At 38.2% G+C, this 18,241-nt stretch overlaps 2 protein-coding genes, 2 long non-coding RNA genes and 1 other non-coding gene across 8 annotated transcripts; 2 read left to right on the top strand and 3 right to left on the bottom strand.

Moving 5' to 3' along the window:
• The first annotated feature begins 741 nt into the window (after window positions 1–741).
• On the top strand, window positions 742–1,504 carry LOC109201295 (uncharacterized). Its single transcript, XR_002061324.2, has 3 exons — window positions 742–767; window positions 892–1,152; window positions 1,402–1,504. It is a non-coding gene; the product is annotated as an uncharacterized LOC109201295 (long non-coding RNA).
• Window positions 1,505–3,694: 2,190 nt separating this feature from the next.
• Window positions 3,695–6,528, bottom strand: LOC109201314 (uncharacterized). The gene is made up of 4 exons (XR_002061349.2): window positions 5,878–6,528; window positions 5,188–5,331; window positions 4,883–5,049; window positions 3,695–3,798 (listed from the first exon to the last, which is right to left on the bottom strand). It is a non-coding gene; the product is annotated as an uncharacterized LOC109201314 (long non-coding RNA).
• Window positions 4,470–4,685, bottom strand: LOC112846578 (small nucleolar RNA U3). The gene has a single exon (XR_003219588.1). It is a non-coding gene; the product is annotated as a small nucleolar RNA U3 (small nucleolar RNA).
• Window positions 6,529–6,696: 168 nt separating the features above from the next.
• Window positions 6,697–11,980, top strand: LOC109194228 (tRNA methyltransferase 10 homolog B). 4 transcript variants are annotated; one of them, XM_013272809.3, is made up of 9 exons: window positions 6,697–6,771; window positions 7,021–7,167; window positions 8,317–8,411; window positions 8,518–8,648; window positions 8,760–8,912; window positions 9,148–9,226; window positions 11,055–11,122; window positions 11,198–11,321; window positions 11,406–11,980. In XM_013272809.3, exons 2-9 carry the CDS (start codon window positions 7,076–7,078, stop codon window positions 11,546–11,548), a joined length of 885 nt encoding a protein of 294 aa, XP_013128263.1. In that variant the 5' UTR covers window positions 6,697–6,771; window positions 7,021–7,075; the 3' UTR covers window positions 11,549–11,980. The 4 variants fall into 4 exon arrangements, with proteins under 4 accessions (XP_013128263.1, XP_013128261.1, XP_013128264.1 ...); XM_013272807.3 differs by having other exon boundaries at window positions 8,303–8,411; XM_013272810.3 differs by lacking the exon at window positions 6,697–6,771 and adding an exon at window positions 6,778–6,931.
• A 3,583-nt stretch (window positions 11,981–15,563) lies between these two features.
• On the bottom strand, window positions 15,564–17,616 carry LOC109201292 (interleukin-8-like). The gene is made up of 2 exons (XM_019356913.2): window positions 17,250–17,616; window positions 15,564–15,927 (listed from the first exon to the last, which is right to left on the bottom strand). The coding sequence occupies exons 1-2, from the start codon at window positions 17,498–17,500 to the stop codon at window positions 15,810–15,812; spliced, it is 369 nt and encodes a 122-aa protein (XP_019212458.1). The 5' UTR covers window positions 17,501–17,616; the 3' UTR covers window positions 15,564–15,809.
• Window positions 17,617–18,241: the final 625 nt, after the last annotated feature.

Here is an 18,241-nt window from a genome sequence, read left to right as displayed (position 1 = left end):
CCTGTTGTGACTCTGTATCCAAACTGGTCTGAGATATACAGAGGAGAGACGATCACTGTCAGATGTGAGATCCATGGAGGAGACACTGAGTGGGATTATGAGTGGGAAACAAACAGCACCATAAAAGCTCCAAATCAAAATGAATACAGGATTAGATCTGCTTCATCATCCAACAGTGGAAACTATCGCTGTAAGGGCAGAATGAAAAGTTCACAGCATAAAACAACAGAGTGGAGTGATTCAGTCACACTGACAGTTTCTGACAGTAAGTAGAGTCATAGTTCATTTAACCTGGAAATAGAAACAGTTTGTAAAAATGTGTTTTTATTAGTACATGTTGAGATATTTGACATGTTTAGATAGTCTCACTCTTAAAGTTCATCATAAATATTTGTGAGTCAACATTTTAGTGACATTGAATTCAGAGTTAAGAGACGAAACATTGAGAGAAAATCTTTGTTGAACAGATAAACCCCGTCCTGTCCTCACTGTGTCTCCATCATGGCTGAGTCCTGGAGCCTCAGTAACTCTGAACTGTGAGGTTGAACATCCGTCTGCAGGATGGAGCTTCTACTGGTATAAAGCTGTTCCTGATCTATCAGAGAAATCCTCCAGTTATGAGCTGCTACCTGATGGCAGTGGGACTGCACAGGACTCCTACATCATTCATGGACAGACACACACAGCAGGATATGTGTGCAGAGCTGGAAGAGGAGACCCAGAGTATCACACTGATCACAGTCAACCAGAGTTTGTCTGGTCTGCAGGTCAGTTTGATTCTTTCTGTCCTTTCAATAAAGTTTTCAGTAACATTGACCTTATTAAAATCTGTTTCATATTTTGAATCCTAACATCTGTGAGCTTTGTCTCTTCACTGCATGTTGTTTCCAGATGTTCATTCAGCAGCGTCTCTCACAGTGAGTCCTGACAGAGTGCAACACTTCACCTCTGACTCTGTCTCACTGACCTGTGAGGGAAACTTCACTGAGTGGAGAGTGAGGAAGTTCTCTGAGGACGGCCGACTGTACTCTGACTGTAGGAGAATGACTGGATCCACATGTAACATCTACACATCAGAGTCAGATACTGCAGTGTACTGGTGTGAGTCTGGATCAGGAGAGTTCAGCAGTGCAGTCAACATCACTGTACAGAGTATGTTATTATACATTTACTTCTTGGATCTGAATGATTTAGACGTCACATGAACATTTGTCCCAGCTTTTCTGTATGTGTGTAATTATATGTAAAGAAACAGGACACATATGGTAGTTTTAAAATATAAGATCAGATCTTCATGATGAAAAGCATTTGTACAATCTGTTCTTATTATTGTTTGTCAGCTTTTCTAAAAGTGTGCACCAGCTGATGTGACTGAAACAATTGTGTGTGATTGTTTCACAGATGATGGTAATGGTCCTATCCTGGTGAGTCCTGTTCATCCTGTGACTGAGGGAGCTTCTGTTAGTCTGAGCTGCAGTTTGAAAACACAAAAAATACTTTCCAATGTGTTTTTCTATCACAATGACAAACTTATTCAAAATGATCCCCGAGGGGAGCTGAAGATCTCTGCAGTGTCAAAGTCTGATGAAGGTTTCTACAAGTGTCAGTACTCAGGAAGAGAGTCAGCACAGAGCTGGATGTCAGTTAAAGGTGAGCAGGATCAAAACATTTGATGGATTTTTCTAAACATGTCTAATGACTGAGAAGGAACATTAGATTGTCTGATTTAAGTCTCACAGTCACTTTGCTCCATTTCATAAAAGTATTTATTTATATAATTATAGTTTATCAATAATTAATTATTGTTTGTTGTAACTGTGTCAGGAGCTGACAGCTCTTCATCTCCTGTGAGGTTGATGGTTGGACTGGTTTGTGGAGTCTCTCTCATTATTATTCTCCTGCTCTTGTTGTATCGCTGCAGAACGACCAACAGTGAGACCTTTTCCTTTACTTACTACAAACTCTTTATCATTCAAAGACACAAATGCATCATGAGGTCCATGTAAAAGCAAATGTCTTATTTTACATTTTTAATAAAGGTGCTGCTAACGAGCAGACGCTCAATCAGGATGAAGGTCAGCAGCAAGTGTACTCCTCTCTTCTTCATGGTTAGTTTTTCATGTAGTTTCACATGTTCTGATGCTATTTGCAACAAGAGTGTTCTTATTACATCTGCTGCAGCTTTTAATATAAATGTTATTTGCAAGAATAGTTGTGTTTAAATTAGTATCACAGACATGAGGTGACTGATTTTCTCTGACCTGCAGGTGTTCGTTCTGTGTATGAGACACTCAGAAGATGGGAAAACACTGAAAATGGTAAAGTTTACACTTTCATTAATATAGAGCTTGTGGAAGCTGGATGATTATACAATAACTGTGTTTAACATGAAAGTCAATCATATTATTATTTCAGGTCCAGCAGAAGGTGATTACACCAATGTCACATCTGTGATTCAGCTCAAAGTCCTTAACAAGACAAGTGAGTGCACAAAATGTGAGATTTGAAATGCAAAATATACATTGGTAATTATTCTCACTGATAATAAATGCATTTGTGGACAAAACAGAGGGTGTTTGTTTTGAAATGCTTTCATTTGATCACCTCAACAGGGCAACGTGGTGACCCAGAGGAGAGCTCTGACTACAATAATGTCAATCCAAATTCAGCATCAGCTCTAACATGAAGCTAAACAGAAGCTTGTAAGTTCAAACAGGAAGATCTGTAATCACATGTGTCTGCTTCACATCACTTCCACTTTCTCATGCTGTCAAGCTCAATGTGACATCACTGGTCTTGTCCAATCATCTTTCTGCGAGTCTGTTCAGCCCAATCAGCCTTCATTCCACAGTCTTTACTCACTGCTCATGTGTCATTCTCCCTTACATTTGACCTCGTGCAACCCACCTCCATCTCCGCCTCACCCATGTTAGTCAGGCTTCATCCAAGCCTCCATCTTCATCTCCACCACCAGCATCTAGACTCCAGGAAGTCCTGTTGTGTTCTGCTGTGATGGGCCATCGGGGTCTAATCACCAATAAAATATGTTTATTTCTTTCAAATGATCTCTCCTTATTGAACTTTTAACAGCAGCCCTTTAGCTGTTTTTATTTTTTTGCATTTAAAGTCACTTTGAGTGAACAGGAGAAGATTCTGAATACAAAGCAATGATTGTGACTCGACCTCTTAACATCTGTTTAAGTGTTTCTGTTATTGTAAAACTATTAGTGAACTGAAGGCATTCTTTGGGCTTTCTCTCTTATTGCATTCATACTAATAACATCCATACTAAAAGGCTTTCTAGTGTGTACTGAGGTATCACATTACTGCTAAACATCTAAAATTTATTGTTAAAAATGGGGCTCTGCTAGCTTATTGTTGTTTCAGTGTAATGTTTAAATACAAATAAACAGTATGGAAACATTTTCTTTCAAACTTTCATGCAAGTTTATTTTTCCACTTTGTGAAAGTTATTAATGACCATTAAATGCAAAGCTTGTATCAGTGTTTCTATTTTAAGTGTTTGTGAATGATTCAGTACAATAATTCAACACTCTTACATTGTTCACCGTGTCACAGAACGGCTCACCGCTGGCTCTCTGAAATGATTTCTCTGCCACCTCAGGCGTGGTCACATCATGAACCCAGAATCTCAGTTTCTTCCTTTTTTGGTTTAGTAAAATCAGGATCTGCTCGCTTCATGCTGACTGTTTTCTTCTTTTCTTTCTTCATGCATCTTTTAAGGATGCATTTCTCGCAAAAATGCAAATGTATTCTGTGAAAATGAAGGACACAGGACTACAAGGCAGATGATAAAGCATTAGAACAGGGTTACTACTTGCATTCCATTAGAAATCAAACCTCCTTTAAACTTCACAAATAAGTTGCATTTGATGTACACAGAGAATACTTCACTCACATCACCTGAGTAAATAAAAATACTGTCAGATAATGAAGAAGGAAAACCAGCTATTACACAACTCAGTCAAGCTAAACGATAGTTATTAGATCCATTATGCTGATTTTATGAAGAAAACTTTTTTAAATCATTAAAAAGAAATAAAAAACTCACAGAGAACTATGATTCATTTTTTTAAAATGTTGTTGACCTGTCTTGACTCACTGTGCAGGGTAACCGATCAATGTTACCGTCCGAGTTGTAAAGACAGTTTCTAATTATTTTTATTAAATATTGAAATATATTGAAATATTTTTTAAATAAAATTAATTTTTAATTAATTAACGGCAAACTTAATTAACTTTTTGAATGATGCATTTATTTAATGTTGGCAGTCTTGACACTCCATACAATTTAGTAATGACTAACATGAAGCGCAATGCACATCATTTCCTCACTATTTAAAGGACTTCGGCAAGTGTGAGTGAAAAATATGTGGTTGGAAGTTGTACACACGTTTATAAAACTTATAAACCAACATTTATAAATTACTCTTTTACAGCGCTTCGTAACCACTCTGATCATACTTCTCCCATCGCTGTTTTCGAGAAAACAGTGAACGGTCATCAAAAGTAAAGAGCATATGAATTGAATCAAGTCTCTCTACCCGCTTCGCGCTCAAGGAGAAGTATCACCAACTCATCATCGTGGTTAGCGAGACCACACACTTTAGAAACACATTTCTCAAGTTAAAAACTATAGAAATGATCCCTGAAAGTATAGTCTTAAGGAACAAATGCCCCGACCCAGCTACTACTATGACGACCCTGTCCATCTCTGTCACGGTGCTAACAGCAGTGTGTGCTGCTTATGTTCACTGTGTCACGTATCGTAGTTGTGAAATAATGTTAATACACCGAATAATGAAGTATACTCGTCTGCGAGCTCTGAAATGAAATAAATCATTACTTTTGGAGTACCCACAATGCTCTCTGTTGGTATGCCCCTCCTCTACGTCTGTCATTGGCTGCTGTGATGCCGCGTGTTAGCCTTGGATGCTAACAACAACAGAGGATTGAGCCGCATATTTAGAGCCGTGGTTTGGAACAATCTGTCTAACACACACTGTGGCTGGATGCTACCGACACACGCTGTAACACAGACAGAGATAAAATGCTAAAAGTCTTTTTTAAAAAAACTTTTATGATAAAAACAATTTGTTAGCAAAGGTCACGCGTGCGCCTGTTTTGGTCTTCCGTCTACAAACAGGACTGTAAACCCATTCCTACCTTGACAAGTGTGTTGTATTTTCTTTTCTTATGCCAGAACAACATTAATCAGAGATATGGAAATGTACTCCTCATAACAAAAGCTTGGAGTTATTCATTATCCTTTCAGAAAGTCTCTAGTCTCTTTGGATCTGTCTGTGGCAGCTGTAAGGTAAACACAAGCAGAGAGAGTCGACGTTTGACTACAAGCCACCATTAATCAGAAATAGCCTAAACTGCTAATTAAGTAAAAACAATTTTAACTCACGTAACTTCCTATATTTCAGCAAAGCTCACATTCATCATATTCCATGTTCAATAACAAGATTTTGATGTTTAGAGTGGGTTTTCTGCTACTCCACTGCTTCGCGGAAATCGCCAAATCATTAACCTTCCCCATGCCACAAGTAAACAGATGCAACAATAAAAGATTTGTTCGATTAACCAGCCATACTAAGGTGTAAACTGAGTCTGCGGGTAATGAAACACATAAATTGCAGGATTTGTGCTTAATTAGGACGTGCTGTGATCAATGGTGGGGTAATTACTCAAAAAAGTAATGTATTACACATAATGCGCAGAACACTTCTCTTAAAAGTAATGCAATGCATTACCTAATTACTCTAGGAGAAAGTAATTCGTTATACAACTCGTTAGATTACTTTTGCGTTTCCCCATTAAATGACTTGAAACACATTTTCTCATACTTACCATTCTTCTTGACTAACATTAGTGTTAGCATGCTGTCTGTGCAGCTGCTCGCAAAGAGACTGTTTTGTTAGCAGCATAATGTAGACGTTTCTGTCCTAGCAGTTCTTTTTGTCCAATAAAAATAAAAGTAATCTCCATGTCCACTAATTTCCTCCTCAGGCACATTGATTTAAATAATCTGAACTGCGAGTGGAACCGACAGGCCAGCAGGCTAACAATCCCAAGAAACTGAACTACTGGAACTATTACACAGCATCACTGTAAAATCTTGGGATCGGTGGTTTTCATCACAAACCTGGGAAAGTCCTGCATTACAGGAGCCACGACATTAAACATGACCTATAGCAAACAACGCTTAAACATAGCAGAACAGCTCAGTAAAATAAAACAGCATAACAAGAAAAATCAAAATGAAGGGTTACGGCACTCAATATATAGAGATTTGAATAAAATAGTAGAGTCCTCTGTAAGAAAGTCTGAATATAATAGAATAAGGAGCTAAACAAGATAAATATAAGGACTGTGGTATGAGGCAGACACACATGATAGAAACGTGCTGGTTTGAATGCTGTGAAAGAGCAGGGTCCGTCCATCCTTCAGCATTCATTTCATATTAAGTGACACCGCTCTCTACTGGCTGTACAGTGTAAAAGCAAGCTATCGTCTGACAGTAATCCTGGTTTTTGTCCACGTTTTTTAAATATAATATAAAACCATAAAAAATAACAAATAATGGGTTTATGTTGATCTGGACCGATCAATAAAGACTTACAGTGCATTAATCCTAATTTATTTATCACGTTGACCCGCCTCTTCCATATTGTTTACGCTTACGTCATTCATCTGCGCCGCTCACATGTTCAGTAACTGGAGGCGACTCATCTCCCGGCTCAGGCATGTTCGCTGCTCTCTCTCCTGTTGAACCTGCAATGTTCTGTTAATGTGTCGTTGAGTAATTTCTGTATATGTTTATAGCTTGGTTTAAACAGCAGCACAAACACGGAATTCCCGAAATGCCTCCACACACACGCGAACAGACTGACTCTGTTTAAAAGTCTGTAGCTACCTTAAGATGAACCACAGAATATGAGAAATGCGTGGAAATTTAAAGAAGAGCGTCAAGTTTCTTTTGTGTATTTGCAGGGCATGTCTGCTGGGATGGCTCATACTAAACCGGAAGCGAGTGAAGTGCAACTGAATGGAACTCCAGAGCTCATGGATCTGCTTCACATCGATGTGGAGACAGATGCTGTGGACCCCAAGCCCGGGAGAGAGGACCTGCCCTGTTCTGTAAGTGCACAGTGATAATACTAATGATAGTCACTTTATTAGTGTAGCACATTTAAAGGGCTCACAGTCCGTCACAGTTTGGATGGAAGCACACATTAAGGATCAGTCAGCATGGCCCATAATAGAAACACATAATCAAACATATGGTCTTACAGTTCCTGTATACACACTTCCACACACACATTAGAGGAACAGAAATCCCCAAATAATGGGACAAGAAAAACAAACCTATAAAAATGAGTTTTCAGCAATCTTGTTAAAATAACCCACAGATTCTGCTGAACTGATGGGCTGTTCCAGTGCTTAGGAGCTACAGCTTGAAAAGCGTGATCGCCTCTGATTTTAAAATGAGAGCAGATAGGAGACCCCGATCAGAGGATCAAGGTCTCAGCAGGTCTGCCATACAGGCAGCGGCTCGGCCATGCAGAGCTTTATATGTTATTATTAACATTTTGAAACAGTTGAGGCTTTCTTCATCATCTTAATTACAGATATCACTAAATTACTTAACTTTTAAATTACACTTTTTTATCCAGAGGTGTGAAAACTGATAAATGAAGGTTTGAGGTGAACATGATTTGAGATGACCGGATGATCCTGTTTAATTTCTACACCCAGGAGTGGGACTACGTGTTTGTACTCTTAATTTGATGATGTACAGCAGATTAATGTCAGGATTAAAGACAATGGCAACATTTTTAAGTAAATCTGTTTTCCTGTAGTTTAAGTGGATGTCTGGTCTGGTAGCGATGATGGTTTTGAGACAGTGGTACTGACATAAAGAGACATCAGAGGGACAGCTCAGGTTGAGCAGTTTAGAGTTGAAGTTAGAGACATGTGTAGAGGAGGGATGGTTGATATATTGGACAAGGGATGTTGAAGATGAAGCTGCCAGGCAGGAAGAAAAGAGGAAGACCTCAGAGAAGAGTCAGGGATGTAGTGAAGGAGGACATATAGAGGGTGGCTGTGAAGGAGGACGACAGGAACAGGGTGAGATGGAGGCAGAGTGATGTGCTGTGACAATCCCTAAAGAGAGAAGCTGAAAGAACAGCTTTTTTCCAACAGTGTCTCTGATATCTTCACACATGTGAGGATTATTGCTGTGCTCACAGTTATTTGTCTGTTTAATGAACAGAGGAATGTCCTGAGGAAGCAGCGGCACTGGGAGAAGCAAGTGGCTGCGAAGAAGAGCAGGAGGAAAGAAGAGAAGCTGAGGAGGAAGATGAATCGTGAGCTGGAGTCAGGTAAAGAGCAAACAAAGAGAAGCTTACAGAGGAACTGAAAGTGAAAGTCTCCAGCTGGTGACATCACAGCATCTGTCCCTTTCTTTGTGTGTTCTTTGATATTCAGGCACTGGCACAGAGCATCAGTTTACCAAGCGTGTCATGAAGGCGATCACTAAAGAGCGTCTAGCTGAGGCTCGGTCCACCGGGCTCAAACTCTGCGTCGACCTCAGTATGACAGACTGCATGTCTGATAAGGTCGGTGGACAATGAAAAAACCTTACAAAGTTTTCAACTTACAAAAAACCTCCTTTCATTTAAGAAGGTGGTGTTTATTCACCTCCAGCAGTGCACGTTTTGTTGTTTCAGGAGATAAGCCGACTGGCAGGCCAGCTGAGGCGTCTCTACGGGTCGAATAAGAAGGTGACCCGACCGTTTCATCTTTTTCTGACAGACCTGAGAGAGGACAGTCGCCTCTACAGAGAGTGCGTGCGAATGAATGACGGCTTCCTCAACTACACGGTGATATATATGTGTCTATAAGTTTGTTTTAATAGTTAAAAGGATTTTAAGTGAACGAACCCTTCAGCAAATCTTTAAAACAATGTGCATGTGAGCATTTATAGGACTATAATTCACTTATTAAAGGACACTTTTGAGTTTAGTTTTCTCAAAATGTTTCACCAGAAATTGTCTCAGTGTTTTATGAGCAGGTGCTGATTGTTGTCATTTTTCTTCCTGTGTGTGTTTTGTTCAGATGGATATAACAGATGAAAGCTGTCTGGACCTGTTTCCTCCAGAATCGGTTATCTACCTCACTCCAGATGCTGAAGAAGGTGTGAAAAAATCTGAGCAAAGATGCTTTAAATTAAATGGTCTGTATTTGTATAGCGCTTTACTTAGTCCCTAAGGACCCCAAAGCGCTTTACATATCCAGTCATCCACCCATTCACACACTGGTGATGGCAAGCTACATTGTAGCCACAGCCACCCTGGGGCGCACTGACAGAGGCGAGGCTGCCGGACACTGGCGCCACCGGGCCCTCTGACCACCACCAGTAGGCAACGGGTGAAGTGTCTTGCCCAAGGACACAACGACTGAGACTGTGCGAGCCGGGGCTCGAACCGGCAACCTTCCGATTACAAGGCGAACTCCCAACTCTTGAGCCACGATCCCCCCTAATTTAATTTAAATTAGATTTAAATCTAATTTAAATTAGAGCAGACATACCCTGCAAATAAATCTAATTAAAATAAGATTTAAATTAGATTAGATTTCATTTAAGTCTTTGTTTTGCTCTTGAAATGCATTATTGGTCCAGCAGGTGGCGACATTTGGCTGTCATGTTTACTGCTGCTTGTCCCGCTCCTGTTTAGCATTTCATTAATGTTATTTTCAAAATTAGTTTCTCGTTATATGGAACTTTAATAAGATTAGATTAATAGAAAACAGCATTAAAACACTAAAAATAAATATATGAAATATTTACAGAGAAACAAAAGTATTACACAAGATGTACACTCAGTGGCCATTTTATTAGGCACACCTGTTCAACTGCTCTGTCACGCAAATATCTAATCATCTAATCACCCAATCACATCGCTGTAACTCAGCGCATTTATTAATTCAGACATGGTGAAGACGACCTGCTGAAATGTAAACTGAGCATCAGCGTGAGGAAGAACGGTGATTGAAGTGACATTGAAGGTGGCACAGTTGTTCTCAGACAGGCTGGTCTGAGTATTTCAGAAGCTGCCGTCTCTGGGGTTTACAGAGGATGGCCCGAAACAGAGAAAATATCCAGTGAGCGGAAGATCTCTGGGTGAAAATGACCTGTTGATATCAGATGATCACTTTGCAACCAAGCTATGTAGGAGTGCATCTCTGAACCCAAAACACATCGAACCTTAAGGCAGATGGCCTACAGCAGGAGAAGACCACACCAGGGGCCACTGCTGTCAGAGCAGGAAACTGAGGCTGCAGTTCACACAGACTCACCTACACTGGACAAAAGACGATTAGAAAATGTTGCCAACATTCAGACGGTGGGGTCAAAATTTGGCATAAACAACATGAAAGCATGGATCCATCCTACCTTGTCTAAAAAGTTGTAACTGTTTATACAAGGCAGTGAAATAATGGTGTAATAATGTGGGGAATATTTTCTTGGCACACTTTGAGCCCCTTAGTACAAACTGAGCATCATTTAATCACCACAGCCTGCCTGAGTATTGATGCCATCCACGTCCAACCCTTTATGACCACAGTGTGCCATCCTCTGATGGCCACGTCCACAAAGTTCAAAACATCTCAAACTGGTTTCTTAAACATGAGCTTGCTGAACTCAAATGACCCCTGCAGTCCCCACATCTCAGTAGAGCAGCTTTGGGATGTGGTGGAAAAGGAGATTCAGATTGTCGATGTGCAGCTGACAAATCTGCAGCGTCTGTGTGATGCTCTCATGTCAATATGGACCAAAACCTCTGAGGAATGTTTCCAGCACCTTGTTGAATCTGTGCCATGAAGAATTAAAAGGGAAGAAGAGAGGATTCAACCCAGTACTAGGAAGATGTACCTAATACAGTGGCCAGTGAGCTTATGTACATTATATAATTTGCTGACATTCATTAAGGTATTTTTTTTTTTTCCTTCTTTGTTTTCAGCATTGGAATCAGTGGATGCTGACAAGGTTTACGTCCTCGGTGGTCTGGTGGATGAAAGCATCCAGAAGGTATTTTTCTGTGAAACTGATCTTAACACAGTACTGTAAGTATTATATCCAGTAGGTTTTTTTTCTCCTCTGCAGAAGTTGAGCCTGTCCAGAGCCGGAGAGCTGAGCGTCCGCACAGCGAGGCTGCCTATAGATGAGTACATGGTGAAAAAAGACAACGTGAAGAATTTCCACTCAAAGATCCTGGCTGTGAATCAAGGCAAGCAAATATGTTTTTTGTCCAGAGGACACTTAAAGGTCTTTACCACCTGCTTTGTGTAATAAAGTTTTCCCGTGTCCGCAGTGTTTGACATCTTGTTGACTTTCTGCGACACCGGCAGCTGGAAGGAAGCTCTGCAGATGTGGTTTCCTCCAGGGAAGGGTTACGTGGTTGCAGGAAGCGATTCGCCGCCTCCTCCTACAACAGAGACTCATCGCGTAGAATAATGACTTCATTTAATTTCATATCAACTACTGAAACTCCTGTGAAAGGACATTGATAGAGAAAGACTCTTCATGCTGCTGGTGGGAGCTGTGCCTGGTTAAAGAGGACAGCGCGCTGGTGTTCGGTCATTTTAACACTGACAGATGTTAATTAGCTTTAAACCGACTGCAGGGAACACACACAAGAGCATTTGTGACTCTTTTACTGTTTTTCTAGAGTCTTCATGGTGCCTTTATTTGTTATTCTCCAACTTCAGCTTCTGTGAACGGCAGCATTATGAGTATAATTTATATGTATATAGAAAGATAATTACATTTCTTAAACTGGACAAACAGTGAAGTGTTTTGTACTGAAAATCTTTTGCTTTATATGAATCTCTCTATAGATACTGTATTTTTAAACTTCATGTGTATAAACAGATTTTTTTAAACAACTCTGGGATAAATCTTACTTCTGTAATAATATTAAGTAGAAACGTTTTTTATTGCAATTTTACAACCTGGCAGACTTACACAGAATTATTTTTATGTCTCAGATTGCAAACTACAGCCTTCTGAGTCTGTTTATTATCAGTATTTTATTTTGACGTAAAATAAAATGGCACTTAAATATAACTAGAAAACGCAGTGTAAAATCCAGGAACTGTGCAGGAACTCCAGTGTTAGATTTATCATTAAATGGTAAAAATAGTAGGTAGGGTATATTTTTAAAATTGGCTGTGCTGTTTCCAGGAATTCTATAATTTAGTTTTAGGGAAATGTGACTCGCACCACAGCGAGGCTGAGTGTTTAATTTTCATTGTTTTTACCAAGTCACAGTTAACCCTCTTCTTCTTTTTTTTTAGAAGTTTAGTCCTCTTGTTGTTTTTCCACTAATCTTTTGGTCAATCTTGTCTACACTAGTATTTGGCAGTTTCACTAACAGGTCTTACTGATGTACTAAAGTCCAGAGAACTTACAGTGCGTAAAAAAATGAATCAAACCACCATCAAGTGTAAGGTTTATGCCACAGCTACCCTTAATTAACAGTATTTTTATGGTTCTGTTTAGTCCACCAGTATGAGCAAGCTCTTTAATTGGAAATTATACTTTTAATGCTAATATATAATTATTGTTGCACTTTCAATTTACAGTTTTACAAAAAAGCATAAAAATACTAAAGCATGTTATTATTAAACAGAACTTATGAAAAGAAAAATAGTTTTAGTGGTTAAATAGGCCGGAGTCTGTCCTAGCTAACATAGGATGAGTTAATTAAAAAATACAAATATTAAAAAACAATTACCCAAATTGTATATCATACATATTTAAAATGGACCTCTGATGCTCATCTCCAGCTCCAGGGTAGCTTTGCATGATTTACGGTTCAAAATATCCTGAATCACCTGCTCCATGGTGCAGACCCTCAGTTAATCTATCCTTATAAAACAGATTTTCTTTTGATTGGCTGCCCCTCACAAACAGACAGACAGGTTTTAACAGCTGGTCTGAGGCTAATGTGCTCACAGCACTATATTAGGGGTATTCCCTCTGTCTGCCTAAATAATAGATGCAGGAAGCGAAAGATTTCAAAGACTCTGGGAAGAAAACCTGTGAAACACGCCAGAGCAACTGCCAAGACACAAATGAATCACTTAAACAAGTGTAGCCTCAAAGAACACAATCACTAAAACCCTGCACAAGAATGCAGTGGGAGGTTACAGAGGAGATGCCTTCAAGACAGGCTGGAGTGTGCTAAGGACAACGTGGAGAAAGATTATACGTCCTTTGGTCAGATGAGACAAAGCTAGGATCTCTGGCCACACTGCTTATGTTTGGAAGAAGAATTGAGTGGCATACAACCCAAAGAAGACCGTCCCCACAGTGAAACACGGTGGTGGGAGTGTTACGCTGTGGGAATACTTCAGTGTACCTGGAGCTGGGAATGTTGTTACGGTGGCAGGAATCATGAAGAAAGAAGGATATGACTTGAATCCCATTCAAAATCTTTTTTTTTAAATATCAGGTTTGAGGATTCACCTTTGATTTATGAGCAGTCCTCTCAAATCTGCAGTTTATTATGTAAATGTTAATGTGTTTAATCATCATACACCTATAAAACAATGGGTTTTGGTGCATTGCTCTTCTTGTGGATCAACACAATCTTTCACTTCAACTAAACTTTGTTTCATTTGGTGCTAATGACCCCGATTGGTTAGATATACTGTACATAACAATGCATGTTTAGAGTTTTAATGGTAAAATGCTGTTTTCACATCTTTCTCCTCAAAGTGCAGTTTTCCAAAATCTGATATTAAGAGTGCCAAACAGCTACAACAGTGATGCACGCATAAAAAAAGAGTTGATGTGGAAAGTTGAAGCAGTCATTGCATCAAGAACATCACACGTTTTTCAGTGATAATATGCTGACATTTTAAACAAAATACCACAATAAACATGTTAAAAATATTGATGTTTTATGTGGCCAAACATGGATTAAACAATAAACACATTTTATTTTTTAAACATTTTTATTTTTTTTGCAACAACTTAATTGTCATTATGCAATAACTGCATTGATCTGAGTGTCTCCTCGGTAACACTTTATATTAAGTGCACACTATTAAGCATTAGTTAATGGTTACTTAATTATCTCTACAGCATCTACAAAGTATTTCTCATAATCAGTTAATTGTTTACAAGCACTGCTTTAAACACTTTATTCATGATGAATAAGCTAATGTACAACACTTTTTATTATGTTTTCATGTTCTAAAACTCATTGATTAATCATTTATAAACACTACTCTGCATCAGTTACAAACCAGTCATTTCAGGATGTTCAATGGTATACAAAACCATTGGTAAAAGGTAAGTAGATGGTTAACATACCCTACATAATACTATCAACTCTACATGTACTAAACATACTAGTTTCATATTAGATGTTTTATAAACACTGAATATCAGGGTTACATCAGTCAGCTGCTATATCTTAACAGATGTCTTACAATACATTTATAACTGTCACTTAAAGGCTGCCAAAGCTGTAACTCACTATCGACCAACTTCTTTTTCGATAGATTATCAATAAATACTCATAAATACCTTAATAAACTTATTTAGGAAGTTACAAACCATTTGCTACTTGTTAGTATTTTGAAAGAGCTCATCTAAAGTGGGGACCATATATACCTTACAACCTATTTATAGATGTGAAAGTTTTTAAAATACATTGTAACAAAAAATAAATGACAACACACACGGTAGATCCAGAACACACTGTATTTTTTAAGATCCCAGTCACAAAAACATCAGAACAATGCTTACAGATTGGACACACAAATGTTGATACAAAAATAAAAACAGTGTCATAAACAATCAGCCAATATTTGAAGTAATACAGAACTTGGCTGGATGCAAACTATGTGACCTGTAGCTCTTTACATAAAGTGTATCACATGTGTGATCATTAAAATAAAACTACAGAATTTATAACAGTAAAATAATAATAAAAAACATACAAACCAAAAATCAAGTGTGTCAGTTTTTTTTTTGTTTGTTTGTTTGTTTGTTTTTTTTTTACAAACGATTGACCAATCATCTGGAATATGTAACTTGTCTTTTTTTTTTTTTTAAGCTGATAACAATGGTGGACTCTCACCACATTTCACCATGTAAAAAAACAACAAAATATAATCTGTCTTTGTTTTAAGAGGAAGCAACTTCCCTGAAGACTTATAAATGATTAATCAATGAATTTTAGAACATGAAAACATAATTAATAAAAAGTGTCATACATTAGCTTATTCATCATGAATAAAGTGTTTAAAGCAGTGCTTGTAAACTATTAACTGATCATGAGAAATACTTTGTAGATGCTGTAGAGATAATTAAGTAACCATTAACTAATGCTTAATAGTGTGCACTTAATATAAAGTGTTACCGTTTCTTTACTGAGCATTAAATCATTTGTTGCTGCTGATCAAGAAGATTCACCAAAGGAAGTAGAAAAAAGGAAGTACAGTGTTACGTGTTGCAGTGCTACATATTTAATGCTACATGCAAGATCTGCTCATACAATCACTTGACTGGTGTTTTTTTTCCCTTTAACACTCTGAAAACAGGAAGCTTTTCTTTTTCTAAAAATCAGTGTTATTCCATACATTACATACAGAAATAAAATAAAGTAGCAAAAAAAAAAGAAAAGCAAAAAGCCAAAGTGGGTTAAATATTGGCTTCAGTCATGGCTCAGTGGTCAGGTAGTTGGAGACAACTGCAGGATTTATGCCCGTTTCTTGGAGGCCTTTCCCAACTGCTGTTTCTCCAGAAAGAAGATCAGCTTCTTCACCCAGGTGGAATGAGGGTTCAGACAAACCTTTGCTCCGTTTGCCAGTCCAGCTCTGATTAAAGAGATTTACAGTCAGTCAATGCTTAAAGGTAAGTAGTCCTCAGTGCAAATCTCTCTGTGATACTTTTGATCTGCCAGCCAGCATCTGATTCACTTTATTTAAATTATTTCCCCCACAAAATCATCAAACTGCAATCACAAGGCAGTTTTTCTATACCAGGAATTAAAAGAACCATCATATTAAACGTCGAGGGAATTATAACAATTTCAAGTGAAAATCCATGTGCAGTTTACAGATTACAGTAATCAAACCAGCTATCGCTAAAATCGCCACTGAGACTGAACACTCGGGTGATTAACCCTAGAACACTATCGCTGGGTGATTTACACCCGAGCAAATACATTTACACGATTTCTCTCTCCTGCCGCTGTTTGCGTGTCGAGGAGCCTGTGCCTTCACCAGAGAAGTCTCAAATTTCCCAGGCATGGGTGGACCAAAGACCAGCTTTCCAGAGTCATTATTTTGTTTTAGGAGGGGTTTTTTTCATTTTGTTAGACATGGCACAGTTGAAAGTAAAAGAAGACCTAAAGAAGATCTAATTTGTCATGTGTTGTCATATTTTGATATATTTGATTACTTTTTATTGGTTATATTATATCGGGTAAATATCACCCGGCATTAGTGATTGTGTTACTATTTATAGCGATAGTGTTCTAGGGTTAAAGATGACATGGTGCAATCGGAGAAATGAGAGTGAACCTGTTGACTGAAAACACAAACTCTGTGTGGAGCTGATCTCCGCAGATATTTCCAAAACTCTGACGTGGACAAACCTCAGTGTTTTCATGTGAACTCACTGTGAAGTGATACAAAAATGTAAAAAATTTTTTAAGGTTACATTTGGAATTGTGTTTAAGAGCGATGATACTCCCAGTTTGGCTGGAAGATCGAGTTGGATTAAAAGAGCGATGCAACAAATGTCCCTTAAATCAGGAAAAAAAGAGTAAAAGTGACAGTAGACTAAATGCACATAATTTATAATTTACAGAAATCTTAATTGGCACAACTTTTTAAACTTTTAAGCAAAAATGTAAGAGATTTGCCAGATCGAGCTCAAATAAGTTTCCTTTTGTATTTATTTGTATTTATTTAAATCAATCCATGGATTATATACAGTTTATAGTGTTTATACAAGACTTAATCAAGATTGTTTCAAATATTGGGGACCAAATGTTCCAAAAAAAGACATTTTTATAAATTATTTCCTTTTTTAAAAGCATCTAAATCTAAATTGTTTATGTGAGACACTGAATTCCATGTTTAATTTGAATAAGCTTTTAGATTTAAAGGGTGATTGTGACAGGCTGACTTACATGACTTCTGTGTCCGGGCAGTGAGGCCCCTCAGGGAACAGTTTGATGCTCCTCAGGTTGTCTGGAGGGATGATCCTCGACTCCACCTGCAGGCACCGGCAGTGGGTGTTGTAGTCACGGCTGATTGGCGGCATACCTGTCGTCAGCACACATTTAACAGCAAACAGCTTCATCTTTTCTTTCTCACCTCCCGTGAACTTGGATATAAACTTGAAGACATCAATCAAGCTTGCGTTTACTTCAAAGGTCATGTGAATGTTTTCAGTGTGATGTTTGTGTTTTAGAGCTTGTATTATTCTCCAGTGCCAAAGAAAACCTCTAAAGCAGTTCTAAACGTGGATATGGATTTGTAAGCATTTAAATTTGAAATAAAGGGGGTAGGAACAAGAAAAGTGTAAACTTCATCCTACTCCTTTTCGAGCACATGCATTCTGTAGACATAGATATATACATGAAAACCTGATGAATTTTAAGTTTTGTTTTTTGATTTTTTTTCTGTTGTTATTTCAATTATATTTGCATGTTCGAAATAAAATTATATCTATCTATCTATCTATCTATCTATCTATCTATCTATCTATCTATCTATCTATCTATCTATCTATCTATCTATCTATCTATCTATCTATCTATCTATCTAAACAAGATGACTCATGCAATTTACATAATGATGTTTTATTGAAACTCAGACGGGGGGAAGCTTTTAGTTTTGATACTTGTCTGACACCCGCCTCTTACACTCCGCCAACGCAACCTCAGCTATTTAATTTTCCAGAGAAACTGAAATGGTAATCTCATGCTGGGAAGAAGAAAAGCCAAGCTGTGCCAAAGTTCGCTTGGCAGTCAGTGTAACACACACACAACTACAGCTCAGTGACTGGAAAGCTTTCCAACTGCACGTTTCATCATCGCCTCCCAAGTTGGTGTTTTGACATTCTAAAGAAAAGCTCTTCCCGTTTTTTTTGCTCTTCCAGTCATCTTCCTGTTTGTAA

This window comes from Oreochromis niloticus, linkage group LG3 (genome assembly GCF_001858045.2).
Source record: "Oreochromis niloticus isolate F11D_XX linkage group LG3, O_niloticus_UMD_NMBU, whole genome shotgun sequence".
NCBI lineage: Eukaryota > Metazoa > Chordata > Actinopteri > Cichliformes > Cichlidae > Oreochromis > Oreochromis niloticus.
This window is presented reverse-complemented; position numbering and strand designations above follow the sequence as displayed.